The sequence below is a fragment of the Lepeophtheirus salmonis genome, chromosome 10, assembly GCF_016086655.4.
Source record: "Lepeophtheirus salmonis chromosome 10, UVic_Lsal_1.4, whole genome shotgun sequence".
NCBI classification, from domain to species: domain Eukaryota; kingdom Metazoa; phylum Arthropoda; class Copepoda; order Siphonostomatoida; family Caligidae; genus Lepeophtheirus; species Lepeophtheirus salmonis.
This window is the reverse complement of record NC_052140.2, coordinates 8,260,180-8,283,836: the sequence shown is the minus strand read 5'-3', so window position 1 is coordinate 8,283,836 and position 23,657 is coordinate 8,260,180. Positions and strand designations below refer to the sequence as shown.

At 32.0% G+C, this 23,657-nt stretch overlaps 1 protein-coding gene across 2 annotated transcripts in view; it reads left to right on the top strand.

Annotated features, from left to right (window-relative positions):
- The window catches only part of KaiR1D (Kainate-type ionotropic glutamate receptor subunit 1D), a 171,668-nt gene that overhangs the window by 128,818 nt on the left and 19,193 nt on the right, over positions 1 to 23,657 (top strand). For both annotated transcript variants that reach the window (XM_071891430.1, XM_071891429.1), the window contains exons 2-7: positions 7,944 to 8,099; positions 16,348 to 16,532; positions 16,593 to 16,750; positions 19,960 to 20,101; positions 22,921 to 23,088; positions 23,155 to 23,307. In XM_071891430.1, the coding sequence (XP_071747531.1) occupies positions 7,944 to 8,099; positions 16,348 to 16,532; positions 16,593 to 16,750; positions 19,960 to 20,101; positions 22,921 to 23,088; positions 23,155 to 23,307 (962 nt within the window). The remainder of the gene's footprint in view (positions 1 to 7,943; positions 8,100 to 16,347; positions 16,533 to 16,592; positions 16,751 to 19,959; positions 20,102 to 22,920; positions 23,089 to 23,154; positions 23,308 to 23,657) is intronic.

Sequence of the window (23,657 nt, the reverse complement as noted above, 5' to 3'; positions counted from 1 at the left end):
AACTAACTAAATGATTACTTTATATTAGTTTGTCAACCAAGTAACATAGAGAGTGACGCCGTCTTGCGGCAATTTAATGCAACTCCCTGAATAATAATATTATATTTTTAAAAATAACATAAATATGTTTAGTGATGAAAGTCATAATTATAATGGGCATGTTAAAAAAAAGAAACCGATAATCAACCAGGTAACCCTGACTATCTGAAGAATGTTTTAGTGGAGATCAGCTACAATCAGCTGTGACGAGGAGGAGGGGAAAAAGGAAATAAACAAGGACATTGGGGATAATTTATACAATGCTGATCCTCCATTCTACACTCAGTCCAAAAAGGACTGGCAACTACAACTCTGCAACAAGTCTTGAAGGTTACTCTCCATCTTTTACGAGCACATACGAATGTTCACTCAGGTTTTGAATATAATTGAAAAGGAAGTGTTAAATAATAATAACAACAACTAAGGAAAAGAAAATTAATTTCTTCAGATTACCAATTCCAAAAAAAAACGGGCGAGCTAAAAAATAAACACAATTTACATAACTACATCACCCACATAAGGAGGCGATCTGACAATTATTCTGAGCTTCGACCATTTTACTTAAACAACAAGCTACAGATTGTCACACCACCTTGCGGATAGTTCAATTTTTTTAGTTTGCTGATACCTATTAAAAGTACTATTGTGTGTAGAGTCAGAAATAGAGGGATAGCAAGGTAGAGCCTCTGTCACCACTGCCAATGAAATACAATCATGATGCAAATACAACATTGAAAACTTTTGGCATCCATCGTTAGCTGACTTTGACGTCCTCGACTTTCCATAGTATAGTCAAGGAGGAGGCTAATGCAGTTTTTAGTCTCTGAAATGACCCACTAATGATACTTTCTGAAATCGTGTTTGTGAAGGCCACGTGGGCAAAATATTCCGGAAGATGTTCTGCATACTTGCAGCAAGTCAGTGAGTAGGCGTCTCTGTTAATTTGTTCCGAAGAAGTTCCAGTACATTAAATATGCTGGTCAATATTAAACCTGTAAAAAGGCTAAATACAGACACTCAAAACATGTAGCAGCATTTAATTACGATTTTATCCCAGTTATTTTTCATTACGAGGTTTTATTACTCAACCAACCGACAGTTTAAACAAAAATATCCCCTTTTTTTTACGGCGTGTCTCTAACACATTGTTACTTTTATTGTATAGCGCGCGCATTTTCCTCCAAAAATTAGCAGAAAAAAGGCCAAAAATCATATGGTAGTTGTTCAAATAAGCCAATCATACCAACTGCCATTTATCTCTTAAGTAGTCCTGGACTATCACCGTCATACTTCATCATTTTTAAAATGAATTAAAGATATATATTTCGTTATATTAAAATCTACATATTATTTTATTCCATACTGTATTAGAATATTGCTTAGTAATATTCTATTAAGAGCGTAGCTATAAATTTGTATATAGTAGCCAAAATTTCTTCATATACACTTTATAACACTCATAATTGATCAGGATGATATAATAGATTATAGAACCTTTTGGTATATGACACTTACTATGACAAATTACAATAATTATGAATCTGGACACCATCAGCCTCAATGACATCCTCCAACCACCTCCGGAACCCCTTGCACACAATGCCAACATAATCATTTTTCATGAACCTCAAGTGCTGGTTTACAGAGGTCTTCAGGGCATCAATATTCGGGTGACAGACTAGAGTAATCTAGTGGATTCAGATCTAAGCTCTGAGGGGGCAAAGGTTCTTGGACCAGAAGTTCATGTTGCTACCCATCCACTCTTGTACAATATTAGCAGTATGGGCCGGAGCCCAGTCCTACTGAAATAAGTACGTGACCTTGTTGGACTTCTTCATAGTCTATGGGACCCCATTTCCCTTCAACAACACCAAGTAGGTTAACGGGTATCCAACAGGAAACCAAATTGGAACTATTTTTTCTGCAGTTGATACCCCAACCCACAACATCATCACAGAGAACAGATGTTTCGTCTTGGTGACTGACTAGTCTCACAGTTGAAGGTACTCCCTTGGGGGATAGATCAAACAAATATGTTTAGATATTTGTCTTTAATAATATTTAGCGGATTTTTAATGTGTTATTATTCATCATGAAGTTTGAAAAAAATACGGGCAATTTTTGGAACAGGCAATTTTCTTCAGGGCAATCTTCCACGGGCATTTTTCTGCGCATGGTTATTTTCTTATCATATGACAACTTTTTCGCACTAGTCGTAATAGAAATTTGAAAAAAGTTTGAAAACACAACACGCTAATGTTTATACAAGTTACAACTTGTAAACATGAGTTATCTATAACACACGTATAAAATTGGACTTATCTTTAATAAATAATGCTTTATAGAAGGTGTTCCTTGAATTAAAAAAAACTATTTGTTGTTCTTTTGTTAGAATTAAGGTCCATCCCATTACAAAATAATCCCTCATTTCATTGAGAAAATAAGAACCTAATACTTCTCTTTAATATCAGCAATTAATTATTATTTGGGTGTGAAACACTCTTTGGGCTTTTTTTTTCCATTGTACTATTGTAATGCCGATATTACATCCTTTCACAAAAATGATATATATATATTTTTTTTTTTCTAATAACATATTTTTTTACCTATAGTTGTAAACAATATGACTTTTTTAAATTAATTAAACCATTTATTACTACACATCATATAAAACATATAATCAGTAGAGGAACATATAAAAATAACTTTAACTTGTGTTCTAGGGATGGTGCATTGTTCAGCCAGTCCTCGATATCAGAATTCATTAAAAAAAAATGTATAGGCTGGAGACGGAATAACCTTGAAAAGGTCTAAAAGCTTTGTCCGCTCTATCATAAATTTAGGACATTCATAACCCAGATGATTTGGTTTTTCATCTCTTTAACCACACCCACGACATAGTGGGCTACCTTCATGGTGCATAAGGTGATAGGTTGGTTTAGGAGACAATGGGCAGTGTAAACTGAACCAAAGAGTTCAGTTTTCCTTCGAAAAATCCAAGGAATGCTTCCATCTCCCAAGTGGAACTCTTGGGAGCATCGCACGGCTTTGACGACAATAGTAAAGGTTCAACCAAAGTGCCTGCCATTTGTCTATGTAATGGGCAGATACCTTCTTCCTAGGAGATGACCAAGGGATACCAACAATTTGGCTAGGAGGTTGATCCAGAGCTCCAGTTTTGGCTAGTTCTGGATTTTTAATATTCTTTTCTTAACAATTTAATTTTTTGAGAATAGCTATGACTTTTTTGATTTATTTTCCAAATAAATTAATTTGTTGTGAATAGTCTTTAGATTTTGAAATTTTTTTCTAAAAAATTAATATCTGAAATTTTTACAAAAAAAAAATATTATATTTGAATTTTTTTTTTTAAAACTTTCATTTTTCAAATTTTGATACAAGAAATTTTAATTCTTATATATATATTTTTTTTTTCATATTTCAAAAAACAAGCCCTTCCCAAAATATAATCCTACAGGCGCCCCTGATCAGTATCAAATATCCACAATTATATTGCATATAAATATATAATAACCATGTAATTTTAATAGATATAATAAATCATAGTGTTAGTAATTAGAATAACCAAAGTCCTAATTAAATAATGTAGTTTAAGACGAAAAAATTGAAATTTGTACAACTTTTCAATTTTTATATATATGATAAAAAAATTTCGGGGTCTTTAGAAACTTTTGAGCCCCCCACCCACAAAAAAAAGCGTGGGGAGGGGGGTTTAGTGACACCCCTACTCTTTATTATCCATTAGCTAACACTCTTTATATTTATATGTTCGCTCTATTTAAAGAGAAATGATACAAGCCTTCGAAATTAAGAAGTTTTTACTTAGTTTGCAATTACAAAATATATCACACTTGACTAACGTTTTATTTTTTACTACTATAGACTAATACCACCAACAAGAAAAAAAAATTGTTTGCTGTCGATTTTTTTCATGCCGTTTTATTTTACAGGGTGTCTGCAGTATTACATTAAAGAAATTTTTTAATCCCTGTTATCTCATTACATTTTTCTTCCAGAGCAATAATTTTTTATAGTGAAAAAAGATCATTTCCATTTGTAGGGGCTACATTCCCTCCAGCTGACACTCTGCAGACGCCCCTGAAGGTAAATAAGCTTATAAGCAAAAGGCAAGTCCTTAAGAGGAATTCTAAAGTACAAAAAAACAGGACTACCAATTTCCTGACTGGCATCAGAGCCATCATTGTGAGATCGCCTACAACGAGCATGAGTAACCTTGCCAAGAGGTTAAATGTATCTTAATACTCTGATGGACTAAGAAACATTATCCTATGTGTGTAGCTTCGAACAGCTCTAAACAGATCCCATCAAAGAGTCCAAGGTCGTCAAGAGCAATGAAATCCTCAATCCTGTGCACCATCCAAATCCTTTATGTGGCCCAACCGATGCCAAACTGGAATCCCTACATATCTTTTTTTATACAAAACAAAATAATCAAAAATACATAACAGTTTTGGTGGAGATATATATCTTTGAAACCATTGTGCAGTATGTTTGTGATGTAAATTAAATGAAAAATTGTCCGAGAGCTGCAGGAATGATTGGCTTTCTAACAATTGATATCAGACCTTTTTTCTTTCTTTTGTATATGTAAAGGTTTAGAGACACAATATAAAGATGGCATTGCTATGACACCGATTTACTTCAAAAATATAAAGTGTATTTTGTTGTCAGCTGTTGATCTGTTTGCTTCTTTTCCTCTAATCACTGTTCTGAACGTTGATTGATTTAATTAAAATTAGCTCGTGTTTAGCTGTGAACTTTTCTTTATATTTTTTGAGAGTTATTTGAAGAACTCCATGGTTTGAAAAAATAGACCCAAAATTACCAACTGATTTTTGGCATGGTATTTTTCTTTCTTTTCATTTGAATGGTTGTGGGATACAATAAAGGTAAAACAACTTGATGAATAAATAACTTTTTAATGGTTTTTTTTAAATTAAAATGGTTCTAATTGTACATTTTAATTATCATTTTGAAAAAAAAAACATTGAAAGTTGCTGTTCTTCCTTTGATATATACACAGTACTGGGTGCTATATCTTTGACCAAACACTCATCGATAAATAGGAAAAAAAGAAAGACAGTTTATAATCTCAAAAGCAGGATGAATGGCAATCAAAACATTGGATAGCCATTCTGACTCTGATAAGAAGCCTAAATTGGGCCCCAATTATGTAAAGGGCCCAGTCAAGGCCGCCCACTGAAGAGTATGTGGTCCTATACAAATGAATCCAACGTTTTAAAATGACAATATCAGAGACGATAAAAAAATAGGTGGGAAATCCCTGGTCAGGTTGGAGAGATATCTCCTTACTCCTAAAACCAAATGTGGTCATCTCCAAGGTGTCAATAGATTTTGAAATTTTATGAACACCTCCAGAACAAGTTAATGTGTCCGAGATTGCAACCCTCTATATTATGCCTTTTTGAAATAAATTCAGAAGAAAGCCCGTAAACTTTGCCTTTTCAGATCAAAAATGTAAAAACATTTATCCACGCGAGAACTACTACATCAGATATTACAAGGGGTGTAGACACAGCTAGAAAAACGTTTACAATGTCAAAAGGAAGATAATAGCCGATGAAAGCATAGTTAGATATTCTGGCTCTGGTAAGAACTCGAAATTGGGTCTCAAATTTGTAAAGGAGTCAATGAAGACGATCCAATGAAGAGTATGCAGAATAATTTCAACATGACAAAATGATAAATCCCTTGTCAGTTTAGTGAGACCTCTCCGATCCTCTTAAACTAAATTTTTTCATCTCCAACACGTCCAGGGACTTTTGAATTATATGAAGTACACCGGTGAAAGTTAATATCCCCCCACCCTTCATGTACAGCCTGGATCTCAATCCTTTGGATTATATCTTTTGACTGCAAATTCAGAAGAAAGTCTGCAGACTTTACCATCCAAATATTGATTACACTAAAGGTCACTTTCAATGTGTAATGAGCCATTATGTCTGAAGCTTATATAAAGACTGTCTCCAAGGACTTTAGAAAGAAATTAGAGGCTATCTGTACATCCAAAACGAGGGATATTGAAAAAAATAGTATTGTTGTTTTGTCTTACTTTAAAATATATTTGTATAAAAATTGTCAAATCAAATGTAATTTTTGCTATAGGTTGTTGTAATGGATTTAGTAAAAGTGTGTACACTTTTTTCTGTAACACCCTGTATATGTATTTATTATTCATATTTGTGAAGTTGTATGTGCATTCCCTGGCTCACAAATAGATGAATAGAACCTTTTGACTATTGATGAATGTATAAATAATTAGGGGAACATGTTTATATTTACATACAGATGTGACATGGAATAATGGGTTTCTTATAGAGGGGTACATTTTACGGATTGTTACCTACAACCAAACAAGAGGTAGGTATGGCATATTAGTTGATACATATATATTATATATCCATCAATATAATCAGGATCAATAATATCATATGAGTCATTGTCCTACAGGGACAATCATTTTCCACAAAGAAATACACCTCCACACCTTACACACGGATTTACTTTTGGATTATCATTGCATTTATAAGTGGTATTAGTAGCACATATCACCTATAATTATAAAGAAAATTTTGTCTGTCTTTGAAGGACAAATTTTTGAGTGGTCGTTTAATATCTTATAAGTGTGTACTTACTACATCTAAGAAATAACTATGTAGCAACGGATTTCTGTAGGTAAAGCTCAGTGGTTCATATTCAAAACGAAAAGAAAAGGCTGCATATCGACAGCATGCCGCCGTTGTATAACAACGAACTTTGAACGCATGCCTAGTTAGAACGTTGTGTGTTGTTTTGGCGGCTGGACAGAAGTGTTTAACTGCTGTTTAAAAAAACCATCGATCAATGAAGTATTTAGTCAACAATTGTGAAAGGAAAGGACAGATTCTCCTTGTTGCAATCTGCGCCAGAAGAGATAATGTTGAAATTAAAAAAAATTGTTAAAACTGAACAGGTCCTGTGTACAAGTTGCAAACGGAGGTCGTTCGTCTGGCAACAGACTCTAATCCACACCACACATAAAAAAACGATTACTTGTATGTCAAGATTTATTTTTTTTTGTTACTAGTGGTTGGCCTACAAGCTCAAACGGACCTCATCCCCATGGACTTCTTTGTGATGGGGGAAGTTGAGTGGCACACCAGTAGTCCCCTGGACCACAAAATCAGCATTGATATCCTGAAATTCTGGAATCTGCTAAACGAGACTGTCATCAAGAACTACTCCCGTTTCATCAATACATCAAGATCTGTCAGAATATTTAAAAGAATTAACATGGTCACCCATACAATTTGAAGAATTTTTTTGAAGAGAGCAGCTTAGTTGTCTACGACTACAAGTAGAAAATCCACAACTGACATACAAATCCAGAAGAATTGTTAGTGGGGTAGCGATAATATTGTGATAAGCGTTTTGAATGTAGATTAATATAAATATAAATTGTAATCTGGTAAAACTACGAAAATCTCTATAGTTAACTCGTTCATACCTTTATTGTGTCTCGCAACCTTTCCTCTCGAGCAAGAAATAGGGGGAAAAGGTCCAAAATCAGTTTCTAACAGTTAGCCAATTCTACGCAACTATAAAATATTCAATCATTATGTGCAATTATTCACAGTTGAGCAAGAAGTAAATAGAATTCTATAAATCGAGATTCAGGGCAATGAGAAAAGGAAAAGATGTAAATAAAAATCAACAGCTGACAACAAAATATACTGTAATTTTTTACAAACTTGACAATCAAATAATTTTCCATATTTTTTATAAAGTTCCATTACGCGCTATAAATATTGTATTACACATCTAGTATGTTATTTTTGTATTAATAATTATTTAATTCATAGGTGGACTTTTTGATATCACGGATAGTAAACAAGAAGTAGCCTTTCGTTATGCCGTTGAACGAGTTAATCAAAATCGTAAAATACTTCCAAACTCCATTCTCTCAGCTCAAATTGAAAAAATCCCTCCTCAAGATTCCTTCCACGCTTCCAAACAAGGTAAGTGGTCATTGTTCTTAGAACAGTTACTAGGATTTTTCATTAGTAAGCTCTAGTCGAAAAAAAAAATATTTTTAGAGGTGATGTAACATTAAAAAGTCCCGGGCTTCATACATCCATGACGCTTTTTTTAATTTACCTCATTTTGAGTGCGTACAACCTTCAAAATATAGCTGTCAAAATGTCATAAGAATCTGTAATTAAATTTGTGAGTTATTGCACTGAGTGTAACGGAGTTTATATTATTTCTAAAACAATAGATTAAAAAAAATTGTGTTTTAATTTTACACTACTTTTTGATGGGAAAAATTATTGTTGTAGCTAAGCAATGGCTTGAAAAGTGTTATGGGTACGTCTCTGCTCCATAAAGCGAATAAAATAGAGAATTTAATAATAATTTTAAAAAAGCTAATTTTGAACGAAAAAAAAAACGTGTTATTTTGGTTAAGCCCAGGACTTTTTAGCCCTGTTGTGACACAGTCATCAGAACCATGCTAATATTTTTCATTGGTGGTAAGGGGGGTTAACTAGCCCCCCAAAAAAATATTTATATATGGGATATATCTGTAGAGGCAGCATAAAAAGATCCAGGAATTTTAAAGAGAAAAAGGAGAAAACTTCATTTTTTTTTTTTCTAGCTTTTTTTTACTTGATAAGAAATTACTGATAATTTCCATGGATAAAAAAATACACTTAAGCCTGAGATTTATTTTTATTCCGGTAAAATAATAATATAGTAAAAAATGTATGGTTTTTGATAACGTATCTTTTCTATGAATTTCATTAATATAAAGCTGTGCAATTTAATGTTTAAGTCATCATTATATTAAATATTTGATAAAATATAAAATGCGGTTACTCTATTTATACGAGTAAATCTGCAGTGGATCTTCTTTCTACCTTTATTATGTGATAGTTCATTGAAAGTAGACCATGAGCAGACATGGATAGTATATGTCCTCAAAAGCGGGAGACCCTTTTTGCTGTTAGTAATCCTTATAATACTAGAAGCTGTCTTCCTTTTTTCTTCATTCTTGAAGAGAAAAAAAACATCAAAATTCATAATCACTCATCATAAATAAAAAAGTAGCCTTCAAATACGAACTACGTATCTATTATTTTAATAAGTTTTAGAAAGGTGTAAAGTTGCTTCTTGGTGAAGTTTGAGATAAATTATTGACTTTAGATTTGGTTTTGCAAGTACAATAATTCATTGTTTTTCTTGTTTTTGATAAATAAAGTTGTATTAGATCCTTAAAATTTCTTGTGGAAAAAATTTAAAATCCTGAATCGCTGATAATGGTCGTAAAAATATACGGAGTTACGAAGAGGATTCTATATATATATAGTTTTGAAGATGTTCAAAGTAGAACAACATAGTAAAAACCATATTCACAAAAGGAATTTGGAACTGTATACAAGTCATATAATTAATTCCAATTTTACTCTAGATATAACCAAAATGTTTATCTCCTGCAATATTCCACTCCATATTGGTTATTAGCCAAATTTTGTTAAGTTCCTGGAAGTTTACACTCATGGAAAAGTCATTCCCTCTCGCTTTTCCATCACCAAGTCAATTGAGTCTCAAAGTCAAGTAGTGTTGACCAAGATTTTTAAAAAAATCTTGAAGGGATGGATATTTTTCTTACATTGGACGAAACTACAGACACTCGACAGTGGTTCATAACTGCAGTGTTTGTTGGTTGGTCCTTTTGATGGTTATATTTTGGGTCTTCCTTATCTCATTAATTTGGAAAATGTTACAAAAGCCAACAATAAAACTATGACAAGTGTTGCCACAGATTTCCGAGGCGAAAGAATGAGCGGTTTATATTACCGACGGAGCTTGATATTGTATTAAAGCAGTCGAAACCCTTCAACAACATTTTACAATGATGTTGCATGTCACATATCTAGCTCATGGTCCTAACAGAATAATAATTCTCGGTCCTGATTATTTCGAAAATAATATCTGGTCAATCTCTACACTTCCGTATTTGGAGTCACCTTTTCATTAATTTGTACTTTCATATAATGCATCTTGTGGGCACCGGTGAAATATAATCCAGTAGCTTCCTCTCATTTATTGATGTAATCTATATGTTCTCTCACTCTGCCTTTGGATTTTTCTTCCTGTTTGGTCTATATATTGGGCTCCACTTGTGGGTTTTGAGCAAGTAATGCATTATATTACTCCAGTTGTCTCACAGTCAACCAAATGACGAATATGTACTACAGTTTTTGATTGAGTAGCACATACTTCTTTATTAATATCAAGAAATGGGCAGCTATTACATCTGTCCTTCTTGCACTTTTTGAGCCCCACATATAACCTGGTAGGTCTATGACTTGGCAGTTCCGGAACTTTGGTCTTAAAAATCATAGTTTTGATATTTCCTGATTGTTTAAATGCAACCATTGGTGGAAATCGTAAGTTTTGTTTCATTGTGGGATCCTTGACTTATATGTTCCAGTGTTTCTGAATAATCTGTGAAACACTTGGTAACTGTGGGTAAAGTGTGATGGGAAATACAACTCGATTACATTCCACTTTGACACTGGGTTTGAGTGCTTCTTCTCTTCTTAGGGTCATGGCTCTGTTCAGACAGTCTTCAACAACTCTTACAGAGTCACTTCTACTCATCAACATCTCCTTCATTTCCACCATCCTTTGCTTTCTTTGTTCAGAGTCACTGAATATCCCAACAATTCTGTTTGCCAGATTGTAAGAGATGTTTTTAGAGACATGGACAGGATATGAGGAAGAAGGAAGCAAGTACTGAACTCTGTAATATTCTTTCCTGTAAAGATCAGTAATCAACTTGCATTTTTTGATGGAGATAGTAGTGTCAAGGAAAGCTGTGGATTTGTTCTGGAAGCCATATGACAAGTGAATTTTATTGTGGGGTGAAGTTGACTAATGACTGTACCTCGGTCTCTTTGGAGCTTGATCAGTTGTATCATGGCTTCTTTCCCATGTTCAGGTTAGAAATGGCTTTATTCTTTTGTGATCCAATAATTTCACTTTTCACAGCATTAAATAAATACAAAAGAATATTAAATAAATATTAAAGAACATGTTGAGTTCTGTACTTGTGCTCGAAGGTATGCTGGTCTTATCTTTCTCTAAGATGGAATGTGAAGGTTTTTCTTCTTCTTGATTATCTTCTTTGAAGTGAAAAAACTCTTTCCATTCGAGTCGTCTTTCAAATCTTCTGAAGTCCCCCATAACTTCTGAGAGATTCAACTGTAATGCGGTCACAGAATGAAAACTTGGAAAAGTTGCGGATCAGGTAGATGGATTCCTTCTATTTCCTATCTCGGTGCATTTTTTATCTTCTTCTCTTAATGAACTTTCTTCCATTTGATTTTGAAGATTTTGGAGTTTGATTAAAGTTCTGGAAATTAATTTTGGTTGGATCAGAGTCTCCTTTTGACTTACGCCATAAAATCTTCCTCCTTGCTTTGTCCTCGGAAGATATTTCCATTGAGAACTCCCTTTTGTCAACGAGGTTTATGAACTTTATGCTTGTCTTAATTTTCGTTATTTAATGCCATGTGAACAAGCTTGAGTTTTTGATCAAGATAAATCAATCTCATACTATTGACTCTAAATTCTATTTTAAAAATCGTATTTTAAGATATGAAAGAGATGTTTGAAGGGATGCAGCGTCCCATGATTTGCAGGCTGTTTTAATCAGCTTCTTAGTAGGGGTCTTGTTCACTCTGAAGCTAGGTGGAATTATCTTCTTACTCAAACAAAGCTCCAAGAAAAGTTCAGTTGACTCTGCTTTGGTTCTTTTGTTTAGTAGAGTGATGGTGTTGAGGAACTCTTTTTTGAGAAAAGGGATATTGGAGTGTTTTGCCATATTTCTTTAGCATTGTTTCTGTCTTTCGGAAGGATCCTGGAGTGATTCAACAGATTGAAGTAGATTAGTTGTTTTAATTTTTTTTATAATAATTATAAATAAAAGAAACACTTAATCTGACAATTAAATATTTTAATTTAAAAAAAAGAAGATTACAAACTATCAAATTAACATTAGATAAAGATCTTCTTTTTTTATTTTTAAGTAGTACAGTGAACAATTTCATTTATGTATAAGTGAAACTCTGATAAATGTGTGACATGCATTTAAATTTCAATATCTTGTTTATAATTTTAATGGTCTCAACAATGACAATGGAAGTGATTTTTACGGTACTTCATAATATTAAATCCAATTCTTGCCGATAACAATTTTGCAATTAAGAATAACAAAATTGTTATAATATTTAATCATTTTTGCGATTTAGCAATTACTGATATGAACACAAATTCTGTTACAAAAACGTATTGATGACTCAGAATTCGATAGATGAACAGCAATTTCTTGATCCAAATCATCAACTCTCTCCTTTTATTTGTTCAGAGCGTTACCATTATGGGTCGTTTTAATCTTATTTGACAAGACCTTCATTCCTGATAAACACAAGGTAAGATCATGTGTTAATATTTGATTAATACCATAGAGAACCCGTTTGATAGACACCAAGCCGGATTGAAAATTTGCGTGAGCTTATGAAAGAAGCAGAGAAACACTGATGATTTGTTTCGGAGTAATAGATGTTAATCCACGTTGGACTCAGACTTGAATTGAGGATATTCATCCCCGTAAATTGTTTAATAATATTCATCGCTGACCATGAGTCATTAATATAGATTTGATTCATTTTTCTCATTCTATTTCAACTTATCGCATAGATAATTAAGAATGACCCAAGGAAATTGGGTTACTAATTCATGATTAGTCTTCAAATATAACCCTAAATAGCCGGTCTTCCAATGAATTATTTTAAAAATATAACGAATTATACTTTAGATGAAATTTCCATGCTCATCAATTTTTTTTTTTTTTTCTGACTCTGCTATTATTATTTTTTTTATTCTTGAGGAAAGAACGTCTAAATAATACATGTGTAGCTACGTGTGAGTGTGCTCATGAAATGCGGAGGGTAAAATTAAGAATTTCTTAAGATGTTATCTTCTATTTTACGAAAGCAAAATTTGTAAGCCCTCCTAAAAAAATTGTAGATTTTATACATATATATATTAAGCAAAAGACAGTGATTGTTGTAAATGTATTTAATAGTAATTTTTTTTTAAATATCCAAATTCAGAATACATTTGCCAAAAAATATCACAAAGTTAAATTAAGGTAACCCCTTATCTTTCTTCTTTTTTTAAATAAAAAGTCATTCAAAATTCTTGCATAGCATTCTATCAAAAATAGGTCAAATGTTTACTTTTGCCTTAAAGGAATCCTCACATACGCAAACAAGTTGCCTTTAATCGATATATTATAGATATGTGAGGACTTGACCTTGACTTGGACAAAACAACAATTATTATTTTTTTGTAAATACACCTCTGGGTCCAACTCCATCGTTTCTCCATTTTCCAATCCCCATTACGAGATATTGTCATCAACGATACATTTAAGAGAGGTCTTGAAGAAGCTAATTCGTTTACGCATGGAGATTCTAAATAGTTTGAAAAGTAGGGAACGATCCTTTACGGAGAGATTCGTTTAACTTTGGTAGCAAATGTGATTAAATAAGCAAATATCGCATGAATCGTTATAAAATAATACATGAGGTCATTTTACATTGAGAATAATCAAAATGGAAACAGTACGCCATAGAATATCAAAATATAAATTTAAGTAAAAATAAATTACATTCCAAAAATCTATTATTTTCAATGGATTTTATTTTTCATTAGTGTTTATCTCCTTAGCAATTCAAATAATGCTCACATGACGGTCAGTTCTCTAAGATTTCCATTATTTTATCCTCATTTTTGACAATTGGTTTTCTAGAGCATGGTGTATCTTTGACATCAAAAGTATCGGAATAGAATCGACGAAACCATGTCAACGGTTCAGGAATATGAAATACAATTCACATTTTTAGCAACTTTGATTGCACTTTCGCCTTGTTCGAGGAAAAATTATTAAATATGGCGTATTTTCTCTTTTAGTGCAAAATATTATCTTTTTACGTCATCTAACGTACACCAAACGCACTATTACACCGTGAGATACACATTACTAAAGGCATCTATTGGAAAAATGATTGATTTCTATGTACCAACCTATTATATACGAGAGGGGTCTAAAAAATGTACGACCTCTACGTCAAGATGGCAAGACTCGTAAATAAAAGCTACTCACATCTATCTAGCATCTGTTGAGAGTTACACTCCAAGTTTTTTAGCAATTTCGGAGTCGGAGTTGTTGTATAATAGTCATTTGAGTGAGTTGATGTGAGTTCTTTTTGCAAAAATTGACAAGATCGAGGTTCGAGATTTTCAGAACACCCTCGTATATATATATTCCCACTATCGATTAAGACCAACTTGTCTGAGTATGACGAGATCCCTAGTCACGGATCTGACGATGTGAAACAGGTTGAACCCATGGTGTGAACCTAAAAACGACGTTAGAGAGGATGTTAAAAAAATACGGTAACTTTTAGAGACGACATATCTATTGACAGAGATTACTCGAATACCTTTGTCTCCTTATGACACTTCAAACCTTAAAATAGGAAATTTAATTATTAAGAACTCGATTTCTTAAATCTACACACTTTCTAGGATGTGTACCTTTTTTACATCTCTGGACATAATATAAAAGCGAAAGATATCCCTTAAAAATTAATTGTATTAAAAATATGCTGACCATTTAATTTAATGTGTAATGTACAAATGGCTAACCTTCAAATAAGAAAGGAAATATCCCCGACATGATGTGTTACATGCATCATATCCTAATTAAATTTGTAGAATTCAATTAAACCTTTTCTACCCAAATATTTTGCAATATATACCATATAGTTTGAGCTGATTTAATTATTACTTCAAAGTTATGAAATAACCTACGTTTGTTTATTTGATTGTTTCTCAGCAGGATTACGTAAAAAGTTATAAATCAATTTTGGCGAAAATTTGTAGGAAGGTTATTAATGTTCACAGTACGAGCCTATTCAATTTTTTGAGGTATATGCCATAAAAAATGTTATTATTGATTTAGTAGAGCAGGATTAAGTATACTCTATTTTTTTTAAACTTTGTAGGAAGATTGTATATTAGATAGTAATGTAATGACAAAAGTAGGGAATTTGGAATCCCCGGGTGTTTTTTACTTTGCATTTTATTCTTCGAACTAATAACTATCAAAATCAAAAAAAAAAAAAATGGTCCTTCATGTACAAGTTTTGATTTAAAAATCTGTAAAATGTCGAAAAAAATGAAACTTTGATGTTGTTTCTGTAAAATGATTTTTTTTAAGTATTATAGATTAAACATTTATATATTGAAACGATATTTTATCAATTTTTCTCTAACTCATGGTATGAATATTATAGTTCCAAACATGCAGCCAATAAATAAATGTTCTCTTTTGGTACAGTGTATTACGCACATTAACTTTGACTTTCTCTTCATTTTTAGTACTCAAATCCCATTTTTTGATACCAAATGTCTAATATATTATTATCGAATATACTTTCGCTATTCATTTATGTCAAATAAGACAACTTATTCTACCAATTTATAATTATGGACAACAAAAAATGTCTATAAACTCATAAAAATAGGACCTTTTCTTTAGTATTCCTTAATTTCTAGGGTTCATTTATTTATATTTAAGCATATTTTTTATTTTTATATTCTATAAGTTTGATATTTTTCATTTAATATGAATATTTTAATCTTTTCTTTTCGATAATCTTTCAAAAAGAAACTATGAATGGAAAATTATTCCAATTATTTTTTTGTTTCATTAATAGGGAAAATAAAAACCCAATTTTAATTTTTCTCTAATTTAGCTGTCCCGTATCTCTTGTCCATAAACTTGAGCTGAATCATTGGTTGCTTATTTTATTGTACGTTCACAGCTTGTTGTGTGACATGGTATTTTATTTATCAGAGGTATTGTAGTAAGAAAAAACACAAAATTGACCATAATTTTTGAATAAATTTAAATACATAACTAAAATTAAAATTTGAGAGGTCAAGGTCATGCAATACGTTAAAACCCCATAATCGACGAGACTTCAGTGTTGAAAAAATTAACATCGAATACTCAATTTGATTTTAAGAGAAGGTTTGCGCTCTACCAATTGTCCATTATTATTTTTTTTTTTTTTTGTTATTGTGTTATTTAATAGCCTAATTAAAAATTCCTTCATGTTATTATAGTTTGTCATTTACTCAGAACGGGTGTGGCAGCACTCTTTGGCCCACAGTCTGGAACAACCTCAAGTCATGTCCAATCCATTTGTGATGCCATGGAAATCCCTCACATAGAAACACGTTGGGATTATAGGCTCAAAAATGATGCATACTCAGTCAATTTATATCCTCATCCAAAAACTATATCCAAGGTAAGAATCAGATAATCAAAAAGGGATTTGATATTTTGCATTTCATCTTCCTACACAAAGGCATATGTGGACTTGATTGAATCCTTTGGTTGGATGTCGTATACAATATTGTATGAAGACAATCAAGGCTTGATGCGACTTCAAGAACTTCTCAAATCTCCAATCAACTCTGACGTAAAAATTTCAGTTCGTCAATTGCCAATCAATGATGACTATAGGTAAGAAAAATAGATCTTTATTCAGTTTGTTTCTTTTTATATGTTATGTGGGTCATTCTGCATCAAATCAATACAAAGTTCATCCCCTCAACAACTCATAATTTATTAAATTTAGTATACAAGTACATTTTTTCATACAAACTCCGTTTTTTGCAATCAAATGAAATAACTGACATATGAAAAGTTCATTTCCTTAACCATTTTTCAACCAAACATATTTTCACTTTTCCGTTTCATTACATTGATATACCTGTTTAATGGTACAAGTTCATAGTTTTTTTTTCTTCTTATATCAGCTTTATTTATATAATATACAGAGTCATTCATGATTTATTAAAAAACCAGTTGATTTCATCCGAGTTTTGTTCCAAAGGTATTTTAGTTTTGAAGTCCTATTGGTTAAAATTAGCAAACTAGCTTTCTGATTGACGTGCCGAATTGTTCATTCTAATGGTACTGATTAGGTTCAAAGCCAGTTATTTCCCTGGAAATACCGAGTGTAGAATAAGTACTGATACCTGCCTCCAAGCAGTCATTTCAATACTCATAATTGATGAGGATAATGTTGTACATAGAAAATTTTATTTTATAATATTTTTACTCCAACAATTCCCATTAATTATTAATCTGGCCACCATCAGTGGCAGCCTCCAACTACCTCCGGAACACCTTTTAAATATTAGCAATGTAGTCTTTTTCCAAGATCCTCCACCGCCGATTAACGGATGTCTTCAGGGCATCTTGTTTTCCATAAAAATAAGACAAGTGGTTGACAAATGGCTTTGTGAACCTATGTCATATCATTGTTCTAATTGTGGTTTTGGAAATGAACTCATCCCACATCCATGTTCTTATTAGTGCCTTAAAGTTCTTTGAACACATATCTATTTTTGTGGATAAAATTGATCATAATTAATTACACTAGCCCAGGCTTTACATTAATACTACTTTAGCCATGACCTCGACCCCATAGACATTTCAATTTGAGGTGTCTTGAAGAAGAATATCTGAACTTAATATATTTTTGTTTGGAGGCTGGAAATTTACATATTCATAATACATAGTGATGAGGAATATCATAGCTTATATCGGGCGGTCAAAAAGTTTTGAAACATAACTTTAGTTGCATTTTGAGAGGTTTTGCTTAATTATGTACAAAAGTTGCGTTTGCAAAAAAGAATACTTGATTAACTACTTTTTGAAAGCATTATTTATCAAGTCTCTAGGCTAAATATTATCGAAAATGGAGTAAAAAAGGCAAGAAGGGACTCGTTTAGTCTGTGCCGGATTTAGCAATTCTGATATTGTAAAGATCCTTGTCTGCAGAACCAAAGTCTTGAGAGTCAGGGTTAAGGACAACAACAGTAAAGACATCAGTGATCGTCATAAAAGTGGAAGGCCGATTATATGATATGGCAAAAAAAAAGCTTTTTTGAAAAATTCCAAGATGACAAAGACGGACTTAGCGAAGAAGTGACCTGTGAGCCGTTCCACGGTGCCCAATAGCGTAAAAAAGCTGGTGGCAAGTCTCTCCGACATATTGAACGATCCTTGCTCACTTAACAACAACAATAACGATTTGATCGGCGCAAAAAGCTTTACAATTACCTGAGGTATCACAGAAACCGAATATTGTTCTTTTCGGACGAGAATATATTACAGTGGATCCCGTGTACAATCTGCAGAATTATCGGGTTGTATGTTTTGGAAAAGTCAACTAGAACCTCCATACAGTGTCCACTACCCAACATTCTGCTTCAATAATGATGATCGGTATTGTTTCCTCTGAAGGTTACAAAATGAAGGCAATTTGATACAGATTTATTAGCAAGGATTACTTAATGATTTGGCAGACAAAAGTGTTTCCCTATGATCACAAAGCAATCAAAGAAAGCCGATTATTGCTTTCAACAGGACGGTGCTCCTGCAAAATACGGAAAAAATAGTGAAGTATTTGATGGCCTATAAAATGAAGTTCTGGCAGAAAGACTTCTTCCCTACCTTAATCCGCTTGATTAAAGCCTCTGGGGGTGAATTGAAAGCAAGGCCTGTAGACAACGTCACAGCAGTATTGAGTCCCTAAAGCAATCCGTTGAGAAAGAGTGGCAATAAATGTCAATGCACTACGTTGTCAACGTGTGCAAAGCGTTCTGGGATAGCATGAAGCGTGTGATTGAGGCCGAAGGTGCTCAAATTCATAAATAATGTTCTCTAATGAGTAATAAACAAGTTCCAATAAAAAAATATTGTTTAGAATTTCATTTCAAACCGCAATGTGTAATTAATTAATAAACGATCATTATGTTCCAAGACTTTCTAATGGGACGGTATCATAGAATAATATTCAGTGTATAATTTTCAAAAATATGCATCTCCAAGAATTCTTGTTCCATGGTATATTTTTTAAGTGATCCCATATTGCAGTATTAAAATTCTTTGCTCATCGTGAATGAATTGCTTTATTGTTTCGATCCTGGTATCTCATTCCCAAGGAAAGAGTCCAATCTACTCCCTTATGAGGTCCGGGAGTTTTCCTCGGAGGAATTCCCTTCCCGTCCTTCCTCGTGAAATTTGAAATCTGAATTTGTACATCTCTTAGATGGATAATCAAGTTAGAAGTATCTTCCTTTTCCGATACATGACCGCATGAAATTCGCATTGAAATTGGAAAAAATATTATGATAATGTTGACTATTTCCTAATATTCCCCGATACAAAATGGATCACTACAACATGGGTAAAAATCCTTGGAGATGCATAGTTTCTAAATACTTTTTTTTTTTTAATTGTACATTGAATATTTTTCCATAATATAAGCTATGACATTCTTCAAATAATTTTTTTAAATTCTCAACAAATAAAACATTCTATGAAAAAGGGTTTTTATAAGTTTTTCAATGCTTAGTTTGGACTTATAATACGAGTATGTTTATATGGTGAAAACTTTATCATGTTCATTCAATTAGTTATTTCTATTGTCTGGTTGGACTCATAACATGTGATAATGCTTTTTTTAATGTCTTCTGTTTTCATATTATATTACATGGGGAAAAAAATTATTATATGTACATAATTATTTGAATATTAAGCCAAGTTGCAAGGGGTTTTATTTTATGAATACTCGATGCGCATATCATGACACTATAATGGCTTTGCAATATATTTAAGAATAAATTATGACATTAATAATCTTTTTTTTTTTTTCACAGAGCTTTACTTAAAGAAGTGAAAAAGACTGGGGAAGTTCACATCATTTTGGACTGTTCGTTTGAGAAGATTCAAACTATACTCAAACAAGCTTTACAAATCGGTATGATGACACCTTATCACAATTACCTCATTACATCATTTGTAAGTATATCATATACGGAATTTTATTAAGAAGGATTTACAATACGACGCAAGGAGTTGAATCATTTATTGAAGCTTTGTTCGTGGCTCTTGGAGCTAATTGAATGGTCAAATATTATTTTCTTTTCCATACACATATATTTGAGCTATAATTTAAACTATAGTTTTCCATGCTCGTTGATATGTTAGAATTTTCCAAATAGAAAGGAATAATTAATAGGATCATTCATACTTTGCTCTCAATAACATATATTTTTATTTAAATTTATGCCACACCACAATTTAACCAATAATCAACTCCCTACTAATACATAACACTTGTTCGATGGATATCTTTAATAAGCAGCTTAATTTTTTCAGTTCTATAAATTTTTCCTTTTATCCCTCCAAAATGGAAAGAAATTATAAATATTAAGTAACATCAAACTAATTAAATTTATAAGCTGGAACGTTTTGTTACATTTTAAAATTTGAATGTTGAAAAGTCTTCATAATGGTAAACCATTCACGTACTTGAAAGTTACGCACATTGAGTTTAAGATAATAACTTCTCCAGAGTGCGTTCTCCATTGAGCTAAGTTGTACCATTCGAGCTTGAAAGAAGCTTAAAGTTGTACTAAATTAATTATATATTTAAACTGAGGTACTTTACTATAATATTAGTCAGAATGATACATAGTAGAAGGTGATTTAAAATTAGGGATAAAAAGCACGGAACCTATTTGAAGTTTCATGTTAAGGACCGATACAACTTTAATAAAAAGTTTGTTTTTTTAAACTCAAGAAACTTAAATAAAAAATATTTCAAAAGAGGATTTGTTACAAAAAAAAAAAGACTAATTACAGATTCAAGTACTTTTAAAATTAAATTAGGAAACTGAAAGTGTGTTGAATTTTTTGATTAATCAATAACTTGATTATGCTATATAAGTGTTAGTTCAGTATCATTTTTTTAACAAATAAGTGAACGAAACTTAACAACTATTAAATAAATATTTAGGTGTACGTACATACATAAATATATTCAAAATACAAAAATAGTTATCTTCTTCATATCAATACTTTCAAAGAGGCCTACACATCATTACTAAAGAAGGGTTATCTGTAAAGACAAGGGATCAGAAAAGGTAAATTGGTCGATGTGTGTGCACTTTCTTTTTTTTATTCATTATTAAAGAAGTAGGTAGATTGTATTAACATCTACCTATGATTTCAAAAATTTAATTTCTTAATTTTTTTCCAAAAAATTTAATTTTTTAAGAACACCTATGAATTTTGGTAAATAGTTATAGATATTTGACATTTTTTTCTAACAAAATCTAATTTTTGAAAAATAAATTTCCTGAATATTTGATTTTTTATGAAAAGTTATAGATTTTTGAAAAAAAAATCTAAAAAGTAGTCACGGAACCTTTTCGCGAGTTTGGTCAAGTGCCTTGTGACTGTTTCCTTCATTTCACATAGACGAAGATTGTCTTCACTGTCCTCAATTACCTACAAATGTTTTTACATTACCCAATTCGGGGTAATTTACCCCTGTCCCCCGACAGCTGCCATAAACAAACATTCAACTAATAGATAACGCCTGTATGTAAAAATACAAGAATTAGAAAATCAATAGGGTAATCTTGACAATTTGAACAATGACAAGATACAAATTTTTAGATTTAAATGCACCATTCGATATCTACATTACTCGATACGAATCTTTGATTAATTAATCACTTTCCGCTCATATCTACAAAGAATATTATTCTAATAAATACTTAATAAGATAGTACCAACTATACTTAATTTTAGTTCAATGGAATATTTCCACAAAAAATATTCTTACCTTATGGTACAATTATAATGAAAGATTCAAATAATATTAAAGGCCGGTGTTTAAAAATAGAAATCAAAAATATATTAACTAAAAAAAATGATTTTGGATTTACTTATTTCTTGATTTTTGACAAGATTGTTTTATATTAACAGACAGAGCATTAGTCCGCTCAAGAAATCTTGAGCAAGTCTTACATTTTATCTGTTTTAATTAGAAATTAATTCTAAATTTTTATTTAAAGTTTCCAGCCATTGACATTTGGATGTCTGCGGCATCCTGTCGCTCAGGGGCGTCCACAGAAGATGGACTGGAGGGGCTATAGCCTCTCCCAAATTAAGAAATTTTTGATTATTACTAGAAAATATATTACATAATTTTTTTTTACAAAAACTTTTTTGTGCACAGCATTAGGTTTTTGAGATTTTTTTCCAAAAAGTTTAATTTTTGTAAGCAGCTGTGTAGTTTTGCACTTTTTATTCCAAAAAATTTAATTTTTTGTGGATAGCTGTGAATTTTTGAAATTTTTTTTCTAAAAAATATAATTTTGAAATTTTTTTCCAAAAAATTAATTTTTAATGAACAGTTTTGGATTTTTGAGAAATTGGTTTCCAATAAATTTAATTTTTTGAGAATAACTATGGATTTTTTAAAAACAAATCCAATAAGTTATATTTTTTGTGAATAGCTTTTTTGGAAAAAATCCAAAGATGACCCCAAAATATAGGCCTGCGGACGCTTCTATGGCTATGAAGTTTTTTTTTAGTCTTATCATGCACATGTGGTATAACTCAACTGTCCCTGTCCGAATTGCATCCTTTCTAGTTTGTTGGATTTGTTTTAGAAATGTGATTTTAATTAAAATATTAATCATCTTTTGATATGGGTTCATTTTGGCAGATTTAATATATTTTTGTACAAAATTAGAGCTCCACTTGGTTTGTTTTTAAAAATCAAATTTCTCAAAAAAAATAAATAATATTCTTTTTTGTTACAGGATCTACATATGGTAAACTTGGAAGAATTCAAATATGGTGGAACTAATCTAACAGCATATCGTCTCTTGGATCCCAATCGTATTGAAATACGTAAGGTCGTTGAAGATTGGATTTTTGGGGAAATGCGCTATGGAAGGGTATCTGATGTGACCTCAATGGGCATTAAGGTACTATCACTCTAAACAATTATTTATTCTTCCGTATATATAACATTCTACTTTGTGATTGGGCAGACTGAAACAGCTCTGATGTATGACGCAGTTCATTTATTCGCTCAAGCTCTTCAAGATTTAGATCGGTCACGAAGTATTGACACAAAATCCATCTCTTGTAATGGAGTCGAAACATGGCAACACGGAAGTTCTCTCGTTAATTATATGAAATTGGTATGTATACAGAAGAGGTTTTCAAAGTTGGGGAGAGCCCCAGCAAACCCCTCCATCCACTCCCTAAGCCTCAAAATAGGGGGATGATTGTCCCTCACGTCTTGAATGCAATAACAAGGAAAAATTGCGCGAATATGGACTAAGTTTTCATCCAAAAATGACGTTATTATTAAAAGCTACCCTTCCTACAACTTTTAAATGGGTTTTGGCGCCTCTAATCCCATTTCTTAGGCCCACCAGTACAATTTTAACATTTTATTTGTATTTTGTTGGCTAACGGTTTTTACAATTACAATTATTTTTCCGGTTTGGCGCCCTCCTTTAAGAACTCTCTCATCCCCAAGTGAAGG